The sequence below is a fragment of the Oratosquilla oratoria genome, chromosome 42 (genome assembly GCF_046742065.1).
Source record: "Oratosquilla oratoria isolate Oo_2021 chromosome 42, ASM4674206v1, whole genome shotgun sequence".
Lineage (NCBI taxonomy): Eukaryota > Metazoa > Arthropoda > Malacostraca > Stomatopoda > Squillidae > Oratosquilla > Oratosquilla oratoria.
Genome location: NC_134818.1, coordinates 7,769,057 through 7,786,869, shown reverse-complemented (window position 1 = coordinate 7,786,869; position 17,813 = coordinate 7,769,057). Strand labels below are relative to the sequence as shown.

Genomic DNA, 17,813 nt, shown 5'->3' with positions numbered 1-17,813 from the left:
CACTTTTCCACACCCTAAACTTGGGCCAATCTGATAAGAATCCCAGAAGTCGTTGTGATCACGAAATAAAATCCGTCTGGTAACAGACTTTCTTAGTTGGGGTGGGTGGGGGGAGAGAATTAATCCGGATCAACGATTTAACCCCCCATCTCATTTTGCTCCCAAAGTGAAGGACATATCCATCTATTACCATTACGACTGTTGAATAAAATCGCCTGGCGACAGGTAGATGGGCATGTGGATAGGTTTTCGTTGAAGCGGGTGTTCACTTTCGAGCACTTCGCTGGGTGGGGAAGTGTTCATTTGAGCAAAATCCGAAGTTGTGACGTCACAAGAGCTCGTCAGTGTATTTTCGTATTCTATAGAGGTTCATTGCTTTTCACCGCGGAGATGTAAGTTGCAGCTGCTGCTGCTGCTGCTGCAATAGCTGATGTCGCGGCTTCAATCATCCCTGCTGTATGACCAGACCTCTTTTGTTCTTCAAAGATCGGTTTGATTTGGCTTTGTCGCGCCTCCTCTTGTTCCCTGGGAGCAGAAAGGAGACGCCCAGCCCATCGTTCCCTCCCCCTCCCCCTCCCTTTGCAGTACAGTGACGCTCTTTGTAGATTTTGTCATGGCAAAGGACAGATGATTTTTACGAAACTGGACAGATTTTGGTAAGAGGAAAGAGAGTCCGGCCCTTACTCTCAAAAGTACCCTCCTCAGCTGATATATATATATATATATATATATATATATATATATATATATATATATATATATATATATATATATATATATATATATGTATTTATGTATTGATACAGCAGGAAGGAATTATGTATTTGCATGTGTCCGGTCCGTATGCCCGCAGTAGCACATGCTCTCGGAGGCCCTGGAGGGGCTGACGGCAGTGGCGGCCAATTGGAGGAACGTGCTCGTCGTGAACGATGAGAACGTGAAACGGGAATGAAGCGAGTCAGGGGCCGCCGAGAACGGAACCGGGTCTACAGATCTCTCGGGAAGAACAGAGAACGAAGTCGGTTCTTCTGTTCTTCGGTGGAGAAATGTCCGTTTTTTGGTGGAGAATCGAGAACGGAACCTGTTCTTCAAATCTCTGGCGGAGAACCGAGAACAAGGTCGTTCCTCTGTTCTTTGGTGAAGAACGGAGAGCGATACTGGTTCTCAATTTTTTCGGTGGAGAACAAAGCTGGTTCTTCTGTTCTTCGGTGGAGAACAGAACTGGCTTTCCTGTTCTTCGGTGGAGAACAAAGCTGGTTCTTCTGTTCTTCGGTGAAGAGAGCTGGATCTCCTGTTCTTCGGTGGAGAACAAAGCTGGTTCCTCTGTCCTTCGGTGGAGAATGAAGCTGGTTCTTCTGTTCTTCGGTGGAGAACGAAGCTGGTTCTTCTGTTCTTCGGTGGAGAACAAAGCTGGTTCTTCTGTTCTTCGGTGGAGAACGTGGAAACCTGAGCCCAGTGTAGGAGGAAGAAGTGTCCGTCACGGACTCGAGGCGAGCGGACGTCAGAACGCCGAGGTCTCGTGGAAAATAGCTATTCCGCGCGTGTTGCCCGCACCGAACAACTTGGGCTCGAGTTTGAAACCCGGTGGAAGGAAGATAACTCCCATAGTTGCACTTTATTTACACCATGATTTTTTTTTTTTTTTGGGGGGGAGGGGTTGCGGGGGTTGATGGTTAGAAGGGGAGGGGGTGGAATGGGACTCTGTTACATCTACACGATGTGGGTTTTGAAGAACCTCTTTGCATTGCTGTGACGTTCTTTTATATATATATTTAGCTGGAAGCATCTTGGGCCAAAAGATGTCTTGGTCAGCAAAATCCCATTTTGGCCTAAATCTGCGGTGATCACTGATACACTAAAGTATGGTGCCTAGTGAGCATAGGGAGTGATATCACTTAAGACATACATAATCATACGAGAAGAAAGTCAGCTGTATTACTTGAGGAAGAGGAAATGTACGAATGGGAATGGGAGTAGGGTGGGAATCCTCTCAGGGAGCAAGGAAGCCCTGGTGGGCGTAGTCCCGAGTGTTAAGACATACCAGCCGTGTGTAGGTTGACTGCTGCTATTAGGCCAGTCGAACGGCGAATTCCCAAAGTTGTCTTAAGTTACGATGGGAAAAGTTAGTGAGCGCTGGCTGGAATTAAATATGAAACTATTTTGGTGGCTACTGCACCTGGCCCTGGGTTTTGCACCACCAGGCACTCGAGGAAGGATAGAAGCGCTGGTCAGTGACAGTCCATAACAACAGGTCCTTCCTAGGCCTCGTTACCTGATCCATTTTCATACAATGCCCCCTCCCCCCCTGAAAAAAATCTTGTTTGATTTAGCCCCTCCCACACTCTATTCGGTGGTGTTCCATATATATATGTATATATATATATATTTATATATATATATATATTTTTTTTTTTTTTTTGCAAACGTCATATATATCTTTACTCAGTTTAGAGTCTGATCCCAAGACGAGTAGGTTCTCAATTGAGGTTAACTGAGGTCTGACGCTTGAAGTGAATAAAATCGCTAACTGTGTTCAAGAAGTTAAACTTCGTGATGCAGTTTAGCTCCATCGCTATCTGGGGCGGTTCAACCACGGAAATGAACAGAAGAAAAAAAGGGAAAAAAAAAAAAAAAACACCCGGTGTTGAAGGGGTTGCCGTCGGGACAATGTCTGGTTTGGTGCTGTGTCCTCCAACCAAAAATATTCTTTCTCCATCTACAGCATATCCCCCCCCCCACTGCTCCTTGGCTTCATATCCCCCTATTAGATTTAGCACTACAAGGCCTCCTGAGAGAGGAAACTATGCTGCTTTTCGCATTCCACATACCTGGGATCCACCGTTCAAGTATGTGGAATGCGGTGGACAGCACAGTGTCCCCTATGGGGGTTCCGGTCGTATCGAGACCCCGTTCAGGCCGTGGTCCGTCTCTCGGCAGAAGAAAGATAACCAGACAGCTTCTGCATCGAAGTACATGAAGTTTGCCAGGCGATTTGTATCAGCAGAGGGGTTGGCATCCCTCAGCTGAAAGATGTCTGGTATTAGAAGAAAATCTGTGAATTATACCATCGTGTTAAAGAGGTTCAGATGATATGTATGTGGCTTTGGTCTCTCGTTCTGAGAACACTTTTTCTTCGTGCTCCTACCCCCCCATTTTCTTTTCATTTTCGCCCCTCCCCCCTTTTTTCATTTTCGCTCCTCCTCCTTTTTTCGCCCCTCCTTTTTTTCACCTTTCATGTTTTCTTTTCATTTTCGCCCCTCCCCCTTTTCTTTAAATGTTTCATTCCTTCCCCCTTTTTTCATTTTTGCCTCTCCCCTTTTTTTTCATTTTCGCCCCTTCCCATTTTTTATTATTTTCGTTCTTCCCCTTTTCATTTTCGCTCCTCCCTTTTTATTTTACTTTTCACCTCCCCCCGTTTTCTTTTATTCCCCCACCCACATTTCATTTTCGCTCCTTCCTCCTTTTTTTCATTTTCGCCCGCTCCTCCATTTTCTTTTCTTTCGCCATACGTCTTGAACGTTCGTATTTCTTTTTCCCATCGTATTTCGAGTCCTACTCGATGACATATTTTTTTATTCCTCTGCTAAGCCTCGGCTACAAACCTTGTGTCTCCCTTGGCTCTCGAGTTCCTTTCAGCTCGAAAGTCTTCTTCTCCGTTCGCCAGGACCTCCTTTGCTTCCCGGGGACGAAATGTCTTGCTTCAGCACCGCTGGCAGGAAGCGAGCACAGTCTCGAAGTCCTCTGGGTGTACCTGACCTATTGCTTTTCACTCCCTGTGGCGACACGCTGTCTACCGCCCTTAGAAAATGTGTTCCTTTTTTTCTCTCTTCTTTTCTTTTTTCTTTTTTTTCCGGGCGGCCCCGCGCTGTGTCGCTCGATTTTCGTAGGTCCATATTTTTTCTGATTACTTGTGCCAGCCGAACTGGTTACTCCTGTCACTTGGCATTACCTCCAGGTCCCTTGGACACGTTTGCGGCTTCTCTGCGTCCAGTTTTCTCTCGGCGTTCCTTCGACCCAATTCGTCTTGTCAAAGGCCTTCCCTCATGAGAGAGAGAGAGAGAGAGAGAGAGAGAGAGAGAGAGAGAGAGAGAGAGAGAGAGAGAGAGAGAGAGAGAGAGAGAGAAAGGGAGAAAGGGAGCCAAGTATGAGTCTTGCCCGGGACTCAGGAAATGTCTCGGTGGCGAGGACATTGGTCCTCACCTCCTGAGATAGCAGTTTTTGTTCAAATCACATAGGATTGTTTGGTAGATTAGGCTTTGCTAGATCGACCCCCAGCAACCACTTGTAACTACCACTTGCCCCGGCAGTCCAAGCAGACAGGGTTAAGGTAGAATTTCCTGGCCAATTTAAGACTTCTCGGCTTACCCTGATTATGCCTCGTGGCTTTTGATTCCGATGCGGTTTTTGTATACATAGAAGAAGAGAAGCAAGGATTCACAGGATTGCGAGTGTATGTGAAGAAGGAGCTACACAGGTCCAGGAAAGACATCCTGAAGGAGAGATCAAGCTGCAGGGACGTCGTCCCGAGGGACGTGTGTACTGAGGGAAGGGACCTCTGTCGCCGTGATGCCAATTTGAATATTCATAGAGGGGCTCGCTTCTTTAATGCGTTCGGCCTTCCAGAACTACGTCTGGATGGCGTGGATCACAGGCTGGATCGATCGATCTTCCTGGTTATCTGTGTGTGTGTATGTGTGTGTTTGTGTGTGTGTAAGACTAGTTGAGTACAAGGAAACAGGTTATTGAAGATGTGATGATGTGTGACTAGTATGTAGATGTGTGTGTGATAGAGAAGCTTGTTGGTTCTTCACGGTCTCCTATGGACAAAGGTTATGAGACGTGTGGTTTTGAGGGCTTTTGCACATATTTCTGTGCCATTCATTTCCTTATACTGTTCTGTGGGCAGTTTTGTTTGTGGGTATAAATAGCCTAATAAGTTGCTTGAGTATAGCCTGTTTTATTTGTTTTAGTGTGCAGCCTGTTGTTGATTTAGTTCTTGGTTTAGTGTAACCTGTACTTGTTCTAAGGGTCTTGTTCTCGACTGAGTTTCTTATGCAGTAAGGAACCAAGGTGTGGATGCACAGTGAAGCTCGCTTCTCATGAGCAGCTTAACTTTTTTTTTCTCTATTGCTCGACCCATGTGGTTGCTATTGGTAAAACGAGGAAATTATCAAAAAGAAAAACGAAGAATTCTGAACCAAGACGTACGTTTAATAAAAAAAGGAGGAAAATAGAAATACTTAAGTGGGTCATTGGAAAAAAAATACCGTGCTAGTATAGTGCAAGTGTACTTGGAGTCAGGATACAACATCAGGCATCAAATATCAATTAATATTTTTGTTCCTATAGTTACAACCAGCTGAACATAGATGTGTATATATATATATATATATATATATATATATATATATATATATATATATATATATATATATATATATATATACAGTATATAGATATTACATACATAGAGAGAGGAGTTTAGTTACTGAACATACGTATGATCATGTATACACTTATGTACATACATGCATAGGCATTATCTACGGGTATATGATTAAACCTTTCGTCAAGATAAAATATTCAAAAATTTCCTTTGGTTGACGTCGAGTCCTTTTATTTACTTTCGGGAACTTCACCGCGTGGGATTAAGAGACTCAGTGGCGGCACACTAGGCTAACATGCTACTTGCTTTTGCTTCTATGTTTGAGTAGAAATATCACAACAATGTGTCTGACATTCGTATTTTAAGTTTAACTTTTTTTAGTTCGTCATTCAGCTTCTCACTGTATGACGCATAAATAATTTGAAATTCGGATATTTAAAAAATAAAAGATCGTAACCAAAGTTGTTTCTGCTCTAACGAAGTAGCAAAAGCAAGTAGAATGCTAGTGAGAAAGGCCTAGTGGTCTATACACGTTCCAGATTAACCGCGCACATCCACAGGCAGCGAGCAGTAGCCCTGACGGATAACGTCGCTGCTTAGCCGTCCCACATCTTCATTCTGTACTTTTTAGATTGAATCTCGTAAATCTATCGAGTTGATCGAAGTTGGGGGCAAGATGTCTTAAGATCAAGGTGTCTCGTGATTTATTATTCGTAGTTTGGAGGTTATTGTACGAACCTGACAAGATTTATCGCCCTCAGCCCTGCGCGTCACACGATGTAGCTGCAAGTCTTCATCAGCGGCCGCGTAGATGGCGATGCGAGCGATTTCCTCCGTTTACAAACATGACTTCTTTTTTTAATTGCGCACCAGGATGACAGTGACAGACGCTCTTTGGGTTAATGTGTCGTGTGTGTTGAGACCAATTACGAGTTGTGGGAAGGGAATTTCTGTCTTTTGTAGCCTTTCCTCAATTCTTAATTAAGCCAGAATTGAAGTTTACGATATTGAAGTTTACGATGCTCCCCAAAGAATTAATCGAGATTAACTTTGTAATTTCTCACGAGGTTATGGATTACGTAACCGTCAATTCTCAGTAAATAATGTGATTGATATCGGAAAACTTCATTGAAATATGTCGATTTGACACGTCATATCTCTGCTTGTGCCTTAGTTTTTTCACCTTTTTTCCCTCACTTTTTCTTAGCGGATGTTTTCTTTCTGATAACTTAGAGATTGAAGGCCTTGTCATTAATGTTTTGAAGCCAAGTTTTTTATGACATGCCGCGAGTGTGACGACGTTATAGGGCATTCTTGCCGAACACCAGCGCCAACATCCAGGCTTCAGTCAAGTCTCGCAAAAGAATGCAGCTTGTATGTGCGCCCACCCAAGCGTACTCACCCCACCCACTCTTACTCTCTCTCTCTCTCTCTCTCTACTCTACTCTCTCTCTACTCTCTCTCTCTCCACCTCTCACTGTCTCCCCCTCTCTCTCTCTCACTCTCTCCCCCTCCCTACCTCCTTCTCTCTCTCTCACTGTCTCTCTCCCTCTCCCTCCCTCTCACTCCTTCTCCCCCCCCTCTCTCTCTCTCTCTCTCTCAGAATGTAAATTAGGAGGGGAAAACCTAATGACACCTTACAGTCTTGTCTCTGTACATTATTTCCTTCTCCGCCTTGACCACCCACGCACGCCCACTCCCCGCGCCTACGGCTACCTATTTCCTGCACCCCCCCCATCATGTCACCCTCGATTTAGCAATATCTATATCATGTGATGTTTATTAATTTACAAGGATGTTAATATATTTTGTCGGTGAACTTTGGAATATGACCGTATGTGCTACCTGGTAAAAGGCCACCCAGCCTTTCTGGGTGGATTTATATATTCTACATACTCTGTTCGTACATGGGTAAATCACACTTCCCTCCTCCTCCCCCACCTCCTTTTTCTTTCTCTATTTTAATCTTGACCCGTCTTTTTTCGTTCATTAAATGTCAGTTACACGTTTTATAGGTCCCATCCTCATGTCGCACATTATATTCACACTCTGTCCATCTGCCGTCCCAAAAAGAAGAAGAAGAAAAAAATCTTGCTCATCATCGGCCCGCCGTTACTTATTAGTTCTCGTTCGTCTTCAGACATTGTTCCTTCTTCGGATCTTTCTTCCTCTTCTTCACTTTACGTCGTTATTTTCACTGATCTTCTTCCCTCCTCCCCACTTCATAACGCCCAAACTTCTTTTTGTTTTAATTTTTTTTAAATCTTTCCTTCATTCTTCGTTTTTATTCTCTCACGCCCCCCCCCTCTCTCTCTCTCTCTCTCTCTCTCTCTCTCTCTCTCTCTCTCTCTCTCTCTCTCTCTCTCTCTCTCTCTCTCTCTCTCTCTCTCTCTCTTATCACCAAATGAGGAGGTGAGGAGGAGAACAGGGGTGAAAAAGGAGCTGGGAGATAGGGTTGATGAAAGAATATTAGGATGGTTTGGACACATGGAAAGAATGAGTGAAGAAAGACTAGTAAAAGAGGTATGGAAGGCAGATGTGGAGGGAGTGAACATGAGGGGACGTCCTAGGATGAGGTGGATGGATGGGGTGAAGGGGGCTTTGGGGAAGAGGGGAATGTCTGTTGAGGAAGGAAGGGAGAGGACGGAAGACAGGTGAGTGGAGAATGGTTGTATATGGATGATGTTGTGATTGCATGAGGAGGAATGGGCGGGGGGTGGGGGTGAGGTAGTGTGTGTGAGCAAATTTTGACGCAGCCCGAAGGGATTTCTCCCCGTCCTCTCCTTATATGCAAGGGGGGACGGAGAGGGGGGGTCGCCGATTAAATGAAGCGGCCTTGCTGTGGATGTGCTGTGTCTTGCGACACTGCTTCTGACCCAGGGCGGTGGGCAAGGTGCAGGGATGACCCGTCATCCAGGAGGTGCTCAGATGAGAGGGAGGGTGGGAGGGGTGTGGAGTGTATTTAGGGATGAAATGAGTGGGAGTGTTTTTATGCCTTTCCCTTTTTGGCTACCTCCCTTGAAAGGGGGAAAAAGCCTTGGTATATGTATGTATATTTCTCAGAAGCCTTGGCCGTCGTTAGGCCTCCATGATGACGATTCTTTTGGGCTTCGAGGAATTTCTATTTAATTGAAATCGTTAAAGGAAATGTATGGCGAATCATGGAGGAAACATACATACAATTATTTAAAAAAAGGGTAATAATAATGATAATATTGCATTAATGTTAATGTGTTCGGACAGCCAGGGCAAGTAGCAGTCACCAGTAGCTATTTCGGGGGATCCTACCTTAGTTTACGTTGCTAAGAAACGAGTTCTAATCTCGTGCGCCACAGCGAGACACTTGTTAATTCGTGCGGGGACACTCCCACACCTAGGACAGAAGCGCTGGTAAACGACAGTCCATAACAACAACCCAACCACTGTAGACGCCATGTTGGTCAGTCAGTCCATCTGTTGCTGCTACGAGTTTCTTTGACAATCCTCACGTCTCCTCCCGTGAATCCTTCCAGTAAGAAATGCCGAGTGTAGGGGAGTTGTCGCCGGTTGTAAATTATATGTGTGTGTATATATATATATATATATATGTATATATATATATATATATATATATATATATATATATATATATTAAAAATTATTAAGGATGAGTCCATGGTGAAAATGTGTGAATGGTGACCGTCTCCAGGATTGAGATCAAAAAGGGTGAGTAGAGGGATAAGCGTCTGGCCTGTGCCCAGGGGGAACAGGGGACTTTTGCTCCCTCCCCCAGTTCTTCTCGATCTGATACTCTAAAAGACAAGTTTCCACCACGAAACAGATATTTACCTATTACTAATATAATCTGATGCAAGGAGCTTTGTAGAATACAAGCCTGTGTTCATATGTTTATATATATATATATATATATATATATATATATATATATGTATGTATGTATATGTATATATATATGTATGTATGTATATGTATATATAAACGTACATTTGGTATATATCGTGTTGTGTTCGTGTCAAGTCATGTACAAGCTGTGTCTGGAAGACGGTAAGTGGTTTCGATTATGCCCTTGTGTTTCTTTGCAAAACTTTGTCGGAAAAAAACTGGCCTCGCGATTCATGATTTTGTGTCGTCCACTGAAGTGAATCGAACGTTTTTTCCTTCCCGGCACGATGGCCGTGCAGGGCCGCCCTTCTTCCGACAAGGTCTTGCTTCTTTCTCATCACGAGCTGCCGTCAAACAGTGGAAAACAGACACTAGACGTTGTTGCCTTGTTCGTGCGTGGCTGTGTTTTCATTGTGTCAAGGCCAACACAGGAGGAGGAGGAGGAGGAGGAGGAGGAGAAGCGGTAGTAGTTCAGTGTGTCATTTTGTTGTGTGTATTGGCGTTTCCACGTTTGACTTACAGCTGACCACGCCCCTTCTTCTTGGCGTCACCACGCCCACCTCTTACTCGACAGGCGGTGGCTAAAGGACACGCGGCTTTAACGCGTCTCTTACAGGACGCTGCTGCTGCTGTTCCTCCTCCTGCTGCTGCTGTCGCTGCTGCTGCTCCTGCTGCTGCATGGCGCCCCTGAGGCTGAAGGGGAAATACCCACTTGTCCCTGTGACCAATGTTGCCTACACTGTTATCATGCACTAGCCGGCACCCGTCCATTGCCTGGCCCCCGTCCCGTCCCACCCGCCTCCACCACCCTCCCCCATGTACTGACCTTGCATGGCGGGGCGACACCGCACCTTCTCCAGCAGGGCAGTGCATGGCCCGGTGTGTGCGCTCGCACGCGCGCGCGCGCTCCCGTCCGCCAGCGCGCGCCCGCGCGCGCGTGTGTGTGTGTGTGTGTGTGAGTGTGCGTGTGCCGACGGTACGGGGGTCATCATGCTGGAGATGGGAGGGAATGGGGGGGGATAGTAGACTGCATGAGGGGGCGTCACCCCCAGTCCCAGGCCCGCAAAAGGCTTCGGGTGTCGGCACTGTACCACTTTACATTAGACATTTTGTTAACGCGTGCCTTTCTTTCTTTCTTTTATTTCTCATGTTGTTGGTACGCGTCTGTTGGGTGCTGTATGCTGGCGTGCTTGGCTTGTCCCGCCTGCTACTAATAGCCTGGTGCTGCTGTCGCGGCCGCGGCCGCCTCTGTGCCCGCGGTGCCCCCGCCGCCGCTGCCCGCCGCAGCCGCAGCTGCAGCTGCTGCCGCCGAACTGGGCAAGAAGCGCGGCCGCGACCCCCATGACGAGCTCCTGATGGTACCTGTGCATCGCCGCATTGCATGTTGTCTGGGCAGCGGGGAGAGGCACGGCCACCCCGCCTTGGCCATGTGGGGCCGCAGTGGCCAAGGGGCAGATTCTCCACATCACCATCATCTTCTTTCTCGATTAATCACGCTAACTCAGTCTCTAACTCACTTGTCCCGTCCTCAACTGTCCGGGCTGCTCCGCCGTCACACGACAGCGCACCCGAAGTGGCTCCAAGGCATCTCTCTTTTTTTTGTGTCATCTCACTCACAACCTCCACTCGATCATCTATTAACATTCGCTCAGGGAAAGCTGTCAGAATGTACACACGTAGAACGTAGCGTTGACGCCCTCACAGTAACTACTACCTGCTTGCAACCCATAGCGTGATGGGTATGTGTGTGGAGAGCCCTTTGCCCCCTGTCCAAGTCCCCATGGAGCACGCGCGGGTTCGTTGAAAAAAAAAGAATAAATAAAAAATGAAATAAAGACGTTTTTTCGGGTCTTGAGGTCATTCATGAAGGCCAAGCTTGGGTGGTCGCCGCCGTTTCCGCCCCGCCCGGACTGTAGTCACATACAAGTAGTGCTGCCGTTTTGCAAGATCGAGCCCCAGCATTTGCCATCTCTAAACTGTTGCAACTGAGCCGATACCGCTAGATCCACTGACGCTGCCTCTAGTGCCAACTCCACTCTTAACGCCACTACCACTTTCCCCGCCAAAATTGATTCATGGATTGAACTATTGGCTGATCATCATCTCTTGCCTCCGTTGCATGTTGCCGCATTGTTATTATTACCACTATTATTACCATCTAGATGCTGTCAATGACATTGATACTCACTTGCACCCAATTGGCTGTTATGCCCTTTTCGCAGCAAAGCCTCGGCCCAGCGTGGTCCCCCTCTCACCTCCCTGCTGTGCTCAGATCGACTATCAGATCGACTATTTACGCTTCTCTGGAGGCTTCTGGCATTCTAGACTTCTCATTATTTTTCCGCACTAGTAACACAAGTATACCAATTATCATCATTTCTTTTCATTAGATCTAGAAGAAGAACTCTAGCTTCTACACCCTCCTAGCGCCGCAGTATCTCTTGCCCTGTCCCCGAAGTACGACCTGTCAGTAGATCCTCGCCCCTGTTCGTGAGACTTCCTGAGCCACACGACCCCCAGACCACTGCCTTGCCTTGACCACCACCAACACAAACCTTTTGTGGCCACTCACATCGTAGTTATTACTCTCCCTGTAACACGCAGCTGCTACCACTACTACTATTTCCATTTCCATGACACTCTCCTCTCGCTCTCTCAAGCTCCCGCCAACCTCCTTAGCCTCCTCCTCCTTCCTCCACGCCCCCGTATATAGCTCTAAACATATGTCTAGATTGCAGGGAAGCCCTCCAGAAGCCTTAGACCACCAGATGCAAGAAAACTAGACCTTGATCTTGCAAAGTGGCCCGTCTTACACTTATGTTTTTCGTGGGTCTCCGGGTCGACTCCGCCTCTCCGGCAACTTGTTGCCCTCTGGGGCGCCTGACCTCGCTTGCCGCGATGTGGTCAGGGGAGGTCACGGTACCCATGGGGCGACAGGAGGAGGCCGGCTGACAGGAGTTGCTCGGGTCACCCAGCAAGGCCCTCTTTCATCGCATGTAATCTATTGGACTCTCATATATCTTCAAAATAACAAATCTTTAAAAAACAAGATAAAAAGGCTTTCCCCGACTGAGGGAATCGTATTTTTTGTGCAGCAGTATTTGAGCTAACGGATGTCAGCGACCAATGAACAAACAGAAAAGAAAGAATTTTTAAGACATTACGAGCGATGGGCGAAGGCGAGCTGGGACTTTTGTGTTGTTGGCAATCGGGCACTCGCCTCGGAACTTCTGCCCCCCACCTCTCCCCTCCCCCCCTTGACCTTTGTCCTCCGGAGGGGGGGGGACTAAATCATTTGCTTCATAAAAGTCACTAAGATTGGCTTGTTTCCCGTAACTGGAATGCATTGGGCAGAGGTTGTGAAGTCTGGTGGAATAAGGCGCGTAGCCGAATGCCATTAAAGTAATAGATGCCGCCAGTTGAAGTGCCACATTGCCTCAGGCAGTCTCACAGTTGAAGATCTACGACTTCAGTAGAGAATGTGTCATTATGTGCGTCTCCTCCTGTTTTCTCCCACTGTCCTTGCTTATCCTGCGTTGAGGCACAGCGGATCCTCTCTCTTCTTCCCCTCTCTTTCTCGTCTTTCTCTGTGCTACTCGCTGCGTGTCACTTCAACTGACGCTTTCCTGACGAAGGGTGCCAATACAGGGTCGTCCTCAACCCCCCCTCTCCCCCCCTGACAGTGCCACGACCCAGTTAGAGGGCCTCTTGCCTTGGCACCCTTCGTTTACTATTAGTGTGAAGATTCTGTACATTATTATCATTATATTGTGTACCGTTGCTTATGTACTATTTAAGTAATTCTGTCAGTATTCCATTAGAGTAATTCTAGTGTAATTGGTTAAAATAGCATTAAGTTGACCTTGACCTCACGCCGGGGTGTTGCCTTCTGGTATGTGTCGTTGTCTTCTTTTTACGAAGCCCAAGTTACATGTGTCACCAGGCAATTTGCTCTTGTACTCAAAAGACGCAGCAATGGGCCAAAACTTCCCCTCGGGACCTTGGGGGGAGGGGAATTGTGTTTCTGCCCGCGGGGCAGGCCGAGACAACGTGGCAACACCCCGTGGCAACCTGCAGGAAGGAGCTGTCCTTTAGCCTGACCTGTTTGGGGTTGTGACCCCCGGCCCTGAGCTGCGGGCCGGGGGTGGGGAGGCTTTTTTTTAACTGAATGTGGAAGTTTGCAGGCCCCGTCATGCCCCCGCGTCGCCCGGTGGTATAATCATGGGCGCAGCGGGTGGCAGGCTGCCTTGCGCGGCCTTCACTGAGTGTCTTCTATGTTTCAGGCTTTCCCCGGGATGGGAGTTCCGTACAAGCGCACAGCGGGAGACAAGTCCGGGGTCCCCGTGTACCAGCCGACGGGCAACGCAGCGTACCAGCAGGCCTTGATGCAGCAAATCGGCGGCCAGAGCTTTGTGCCCGTGTCATGTGAGTATCGAGGCGGTAGTGGCGGAGCAGGCAGTGGTGGGCCGCTCGGTGGGGCGGGGACCCAGGGGGTCGACACCGACGCTAACAAGCACGCTGCTGCTGCTGCTGCTGTTGTTGCTTCCTCTACGCAGCCCGCTACTGCTGTTACTGCTGGTGCTACTGCTGCCACCTCAACCACATCCACCGCCCTTGCAATCCTTTCCTCATCCAAAGCTTCCTCCAACACCACCAACACCACTTCCCTATCTTCCTCGTCTGCATCCAACTCTTCCAGTGGCAGTTCCGAGCTGGCCAATGCGTCGCCGGCTCCCTTGGGCCTCCAGCCCGGGCCCATGAACGTGCTTTCCTACACTGGCTTTGCCCTGAGCAAGGGCATGCGCCCCGCCATGAAGCCTGCCGCTGCCACCAACCTTCCGCCCCCGTCTCTAGTGGCCCCCGGGCCCACCATGAGCACCGCGGCGGCCATGCCCGGCTTTAACTTCAGCTCTTCCGCCATGCCCAATATGGGGCTGACGCAATACATGATGCCCCCGGTGTCAATGAGCATGCCCATTGCTCACATGGGCATGGGCTTCCCCAATGTAGGAGGCATCTCCAGCGGGCTGGCCTTGCCGGGGGTCGGTGCCGGCAACGTCTCCCTGGTGAACCCGTCCCTCATTTACCCACAGTATCCGAGCAGCTCGCTCGTGATGCCCCAGTACACTGCTTTGGCCGGAAACACCCAATACACATTGGCGCAAGGTGGCGAGCAGCCCTACAAGAAGCTGAAAACTTCATAAAGTGTGTGCATGTTTGTACGACTGGCTGACGAGCAAGTCTCCCCACACCCCCACCCCAGAAACTCCCCCCCCCCTGCCTCTGTACTACATAGTCTAGCGACCCCCATTCCTCATCCATCATAGGGAATATGCCCCTTCTGTTCACCCTCCCGTCCCCAAGCTGGCCACCCTCTCCACCCTCTCACCCTTTTTTTCCACCCTCACGCTAGCCCTTAACCACGGCCTTTACTACCCTTAGCTCCCTTGCCCCCTTTGCCCCCCTTTTTGTGGTCCGTGCGTTGTTCCCTGGTAGAAAGGGGGTATGACATCATCAGCAACATCGACCAACATCTAGTGGACTCTAGTCAAGCCACCACACTAACGACTACCAGTGTCTTGGAGGGCACATGTTTAACTTACTAACTGCCTTTCCCATTTCTAGATTAATGACCTAGTGTATTGTATCTGTCAGCGTAGTTATTGTTATTGTACCTGTGTAGAAGGTTTAGACTTAAACTATTAGCTTGTAAGATTCTAATGAGACATAATAATTGTCAAGTTTATGAGACTGCAAGGACTATTTTGCTTACAAATGACACCGCAGAGCAGACTTTGCTGCATGTTTGCAAGGGATAACCGAGGGTTACAAGCGTGCATGGTGCCCGGCTCCACACGGTGTTTGTGATATGTGATGCACGGAGATCCTGCTGGCGCCTTCCAATACCCCCGAGCCTTGCAAACATCACGCTCCCCCATCGTCCTCATCTCCCCCTCCCCCCCACACCCCCAATGTGCAGTAGTACGGCTCTGGTGCTGGCAGTTGCAACGCCGTTACCTCTTCACCACCTCAGTCACACCAGTCGAGTTAACCTCAGTCAGTCATTAATATTTATTATCTCTCCTGTATTTTTCTCGCTCCCGACACCCCGCCTCCGCATCACCCCCCACCCCTTGACCAGGCCCTTTGCCCTTCAAAAGGGGGGCCTTGTAGCTCTTTATATATATATATATATATATATATATATATATATATATATATAATATATATATATATATATACATATATACAAGTATATATATACATAATATATATATATATTTATATACATATATATATATATATATATATATATATATATATATATATATATATATAAGATTTTGTATGTATAGTTATTACTATTATTATTATTAATATAATTAATATTATTAGCGGCCTTGGTCGGCCAAGCCGACGACAGACCGGACTGTAGCAGTCTGGCCTCCCCCTCCCCACCCCCCCCCCTCACGTCCTTTTACAATGTTATTCACATGTGCACGTTATCCAGTTAGTTTGCACCTTTTCGAGTGTTTGTGTGGCTACATTAAGTAACATTAGCCCCTTCACGGTGTACATGGTCTCGGCAGCTGCCCCCCACCCGTTCTGCTGCTGCTGCTGCTGCCGCTGCTGCTTACGTCGTTGGCCTCTTCCCCCAACCACCGCGCCGCCGATTCCTGTCCAGTGTCTGTGATAGTGTAGATCCATTTCAAATGGAATTGCCAGTAAAGTAAAGACACGCGAAACAGTGGTTGTGGGAAGAGCCCATGGCGGTGTGTATGCCTTGTGTGTACGTGTGGGGAAACACGTATGTACGTTTTTGCCTTTGTGGGTGCATCATCAATTTAATGTGAATAAGTGTAAAATTTTGTACATGGGTGTGTTTATACTGTACGCGCGCGCGCGTGTGTCAGCGTGTGTGTGTGTGTGTGTGTGTGTATGTTTTACAAATCATCAAGAGCTTTAGGACCATGTTCATATATGAGCGTACTTGCGCATTGTTCATTTCCTATTTTTAGCACACTCTCTTATGAGTGGATATGGGCGGGTACACATTTTTGACCCTTTGAGTGATGGCTTGGGACGGTTGACCCCAGGGCCAGGTCAACCTGTAAAGGGTTCAAATCCCCCACCCCCCTTTTATCATCCTTGTGACATAACTTTTAACACATTGCCAGGCCAAGTGACCAGTCTTGATACCTAGACACATTTTAAGCATTAACGTAAGATGTTATTCATTTATAGTTTTCTCACTGATACATCATGCAAAGGTGTTGTGTTCCTCTTTTACACCTGTCTATCATTTCTGGGCTGCCAGTGTGTGTGTGTGTGTGTGCGCACGTGTGCGCGTGTTATTCGTGTGTGTGCGCGTGTGTGTGTGTGTGTGTGTATACTATTTTTTAAGAAGAATGCCTAACGAGTGCACCGAAACAGCACCGACGCCACAGCTGGTAGTATTATTACTATTATTACTATTATGATGATCATTAACACCCAAGATGACAAGTGCTTGTATGTACGCGAGTTGAGTTGGCGTGTATTTGCTACCGCTGTTGTGTGCTTGCGTTGGTATTTTGAGGCTCGGGGTAGTGAAAGGGAGGGCCGACAGGAGGCCAGGAGCGGTATTTTTCGAGGGTCTCCGTGCACAGCTGCAGCATTCCTAGTACTATTGTAGCACTACTGTACCATGCTCACGTCCATACTTGATGTGAGCTGTACTAGGTATGGGTTATGTTGATGTAATTGTGTATGGCTTCCTTTTTGTAGAAAGGGGCGCTCTCCCACTCCCCCCCCCCAGGGCTTGTTCAGTACACATTGCTCCCATCAGGCATCAGTTTTTGTTGGACTGCTCTAATCTTTTGTCTCTTATGTAATTCTATGATTCTGTTCATCATTTATTATATTTGCTAGCTTTTAGTGCTTTTTCAATATTGGTCTGGGTATCAAGTATATGTACAATTTGCCTGTGTATTTTCAGTCCTTTTACTGATACAGAATATTGGCCTACTGTATGTACAAGAATATTTTTCAAATAATAAGTCTGTAGAATGCATGACATTGTGTTTGATTTCTGCTTGACTCTCTCTCTGTCACGGCTCCTCCTTTACCCGCCCGGCATGACACTAAAAGTCTTGGTCAGGTTAGAGCATAGCACGCCCGGACCTTTCTAACAGCAGCATTGCCTCAGGGTCTCGCTTCGAGTAGCTGCATCATCATCAACAACAATCCAGGTGATGGGCCAGCTTGGTTTCCGTAGCCCCCTTCTTGCTCAGTTGTGGACCCGGCCGTCAGCAAGCACCCGTCGTCCTTCCCTCCCCCCCCCCGCCCCCACACCTTCCTCCTCCCCTTCCTCCCTCCTCCTCCACCGCCGCCGCCGCCGCCGCCGCCGCCGCTGCCGCCTCCACCACCAGTGTGCTTGCGTCGCAGCCGCAGCAGCAGCCGCAGCGTGAAGGTTCGTCTTCGTCAGTGGAACCTCGAGAAGGAGGATGGGAGTCGTTATGATGCCTTGTGTGAAATATATATATATATATATATATATATATAT

General features: G+C 47.7%; 1 protein-coding gene across 14 annotated transcripts in view; it reads left to right on the top strand.

Moving 5' to 3' along the window:
* LOC143021335 (uncharacterized) overlaps window positions 1-14,605 on the top strand; it is a 568,810-nt gene extending 554,205 nt beyond the window's left edge. For 11 of the 14 annotated variants that reach the window (XM_076178747.1, XM_076178748.1, XM_076178745.1 and 8 more), the window contains 2 exons: window positions 10,486-10,626; window positions 13,552-14,605. In XM_076178747.1, coding sequence (XP_076034862.1) covers window positions 10,486-10,626; window positions 13,552-14,472 — 1,062 coding nt within the window. In that variant the 3' untranslated portion in view covers window positions 14,473-14,605. The remainder of the gene's footprint in view (window positions 1-10,485; window positions 10,627-13,551) is intronic. The other 3 variants (XM_076178755.1, XM_076178754.1, XM_076178746.1) reach the window with 1 other exon arrangement.
* Window positions 14,606-17,813: the final 3,208 nt, after the last annotated feature.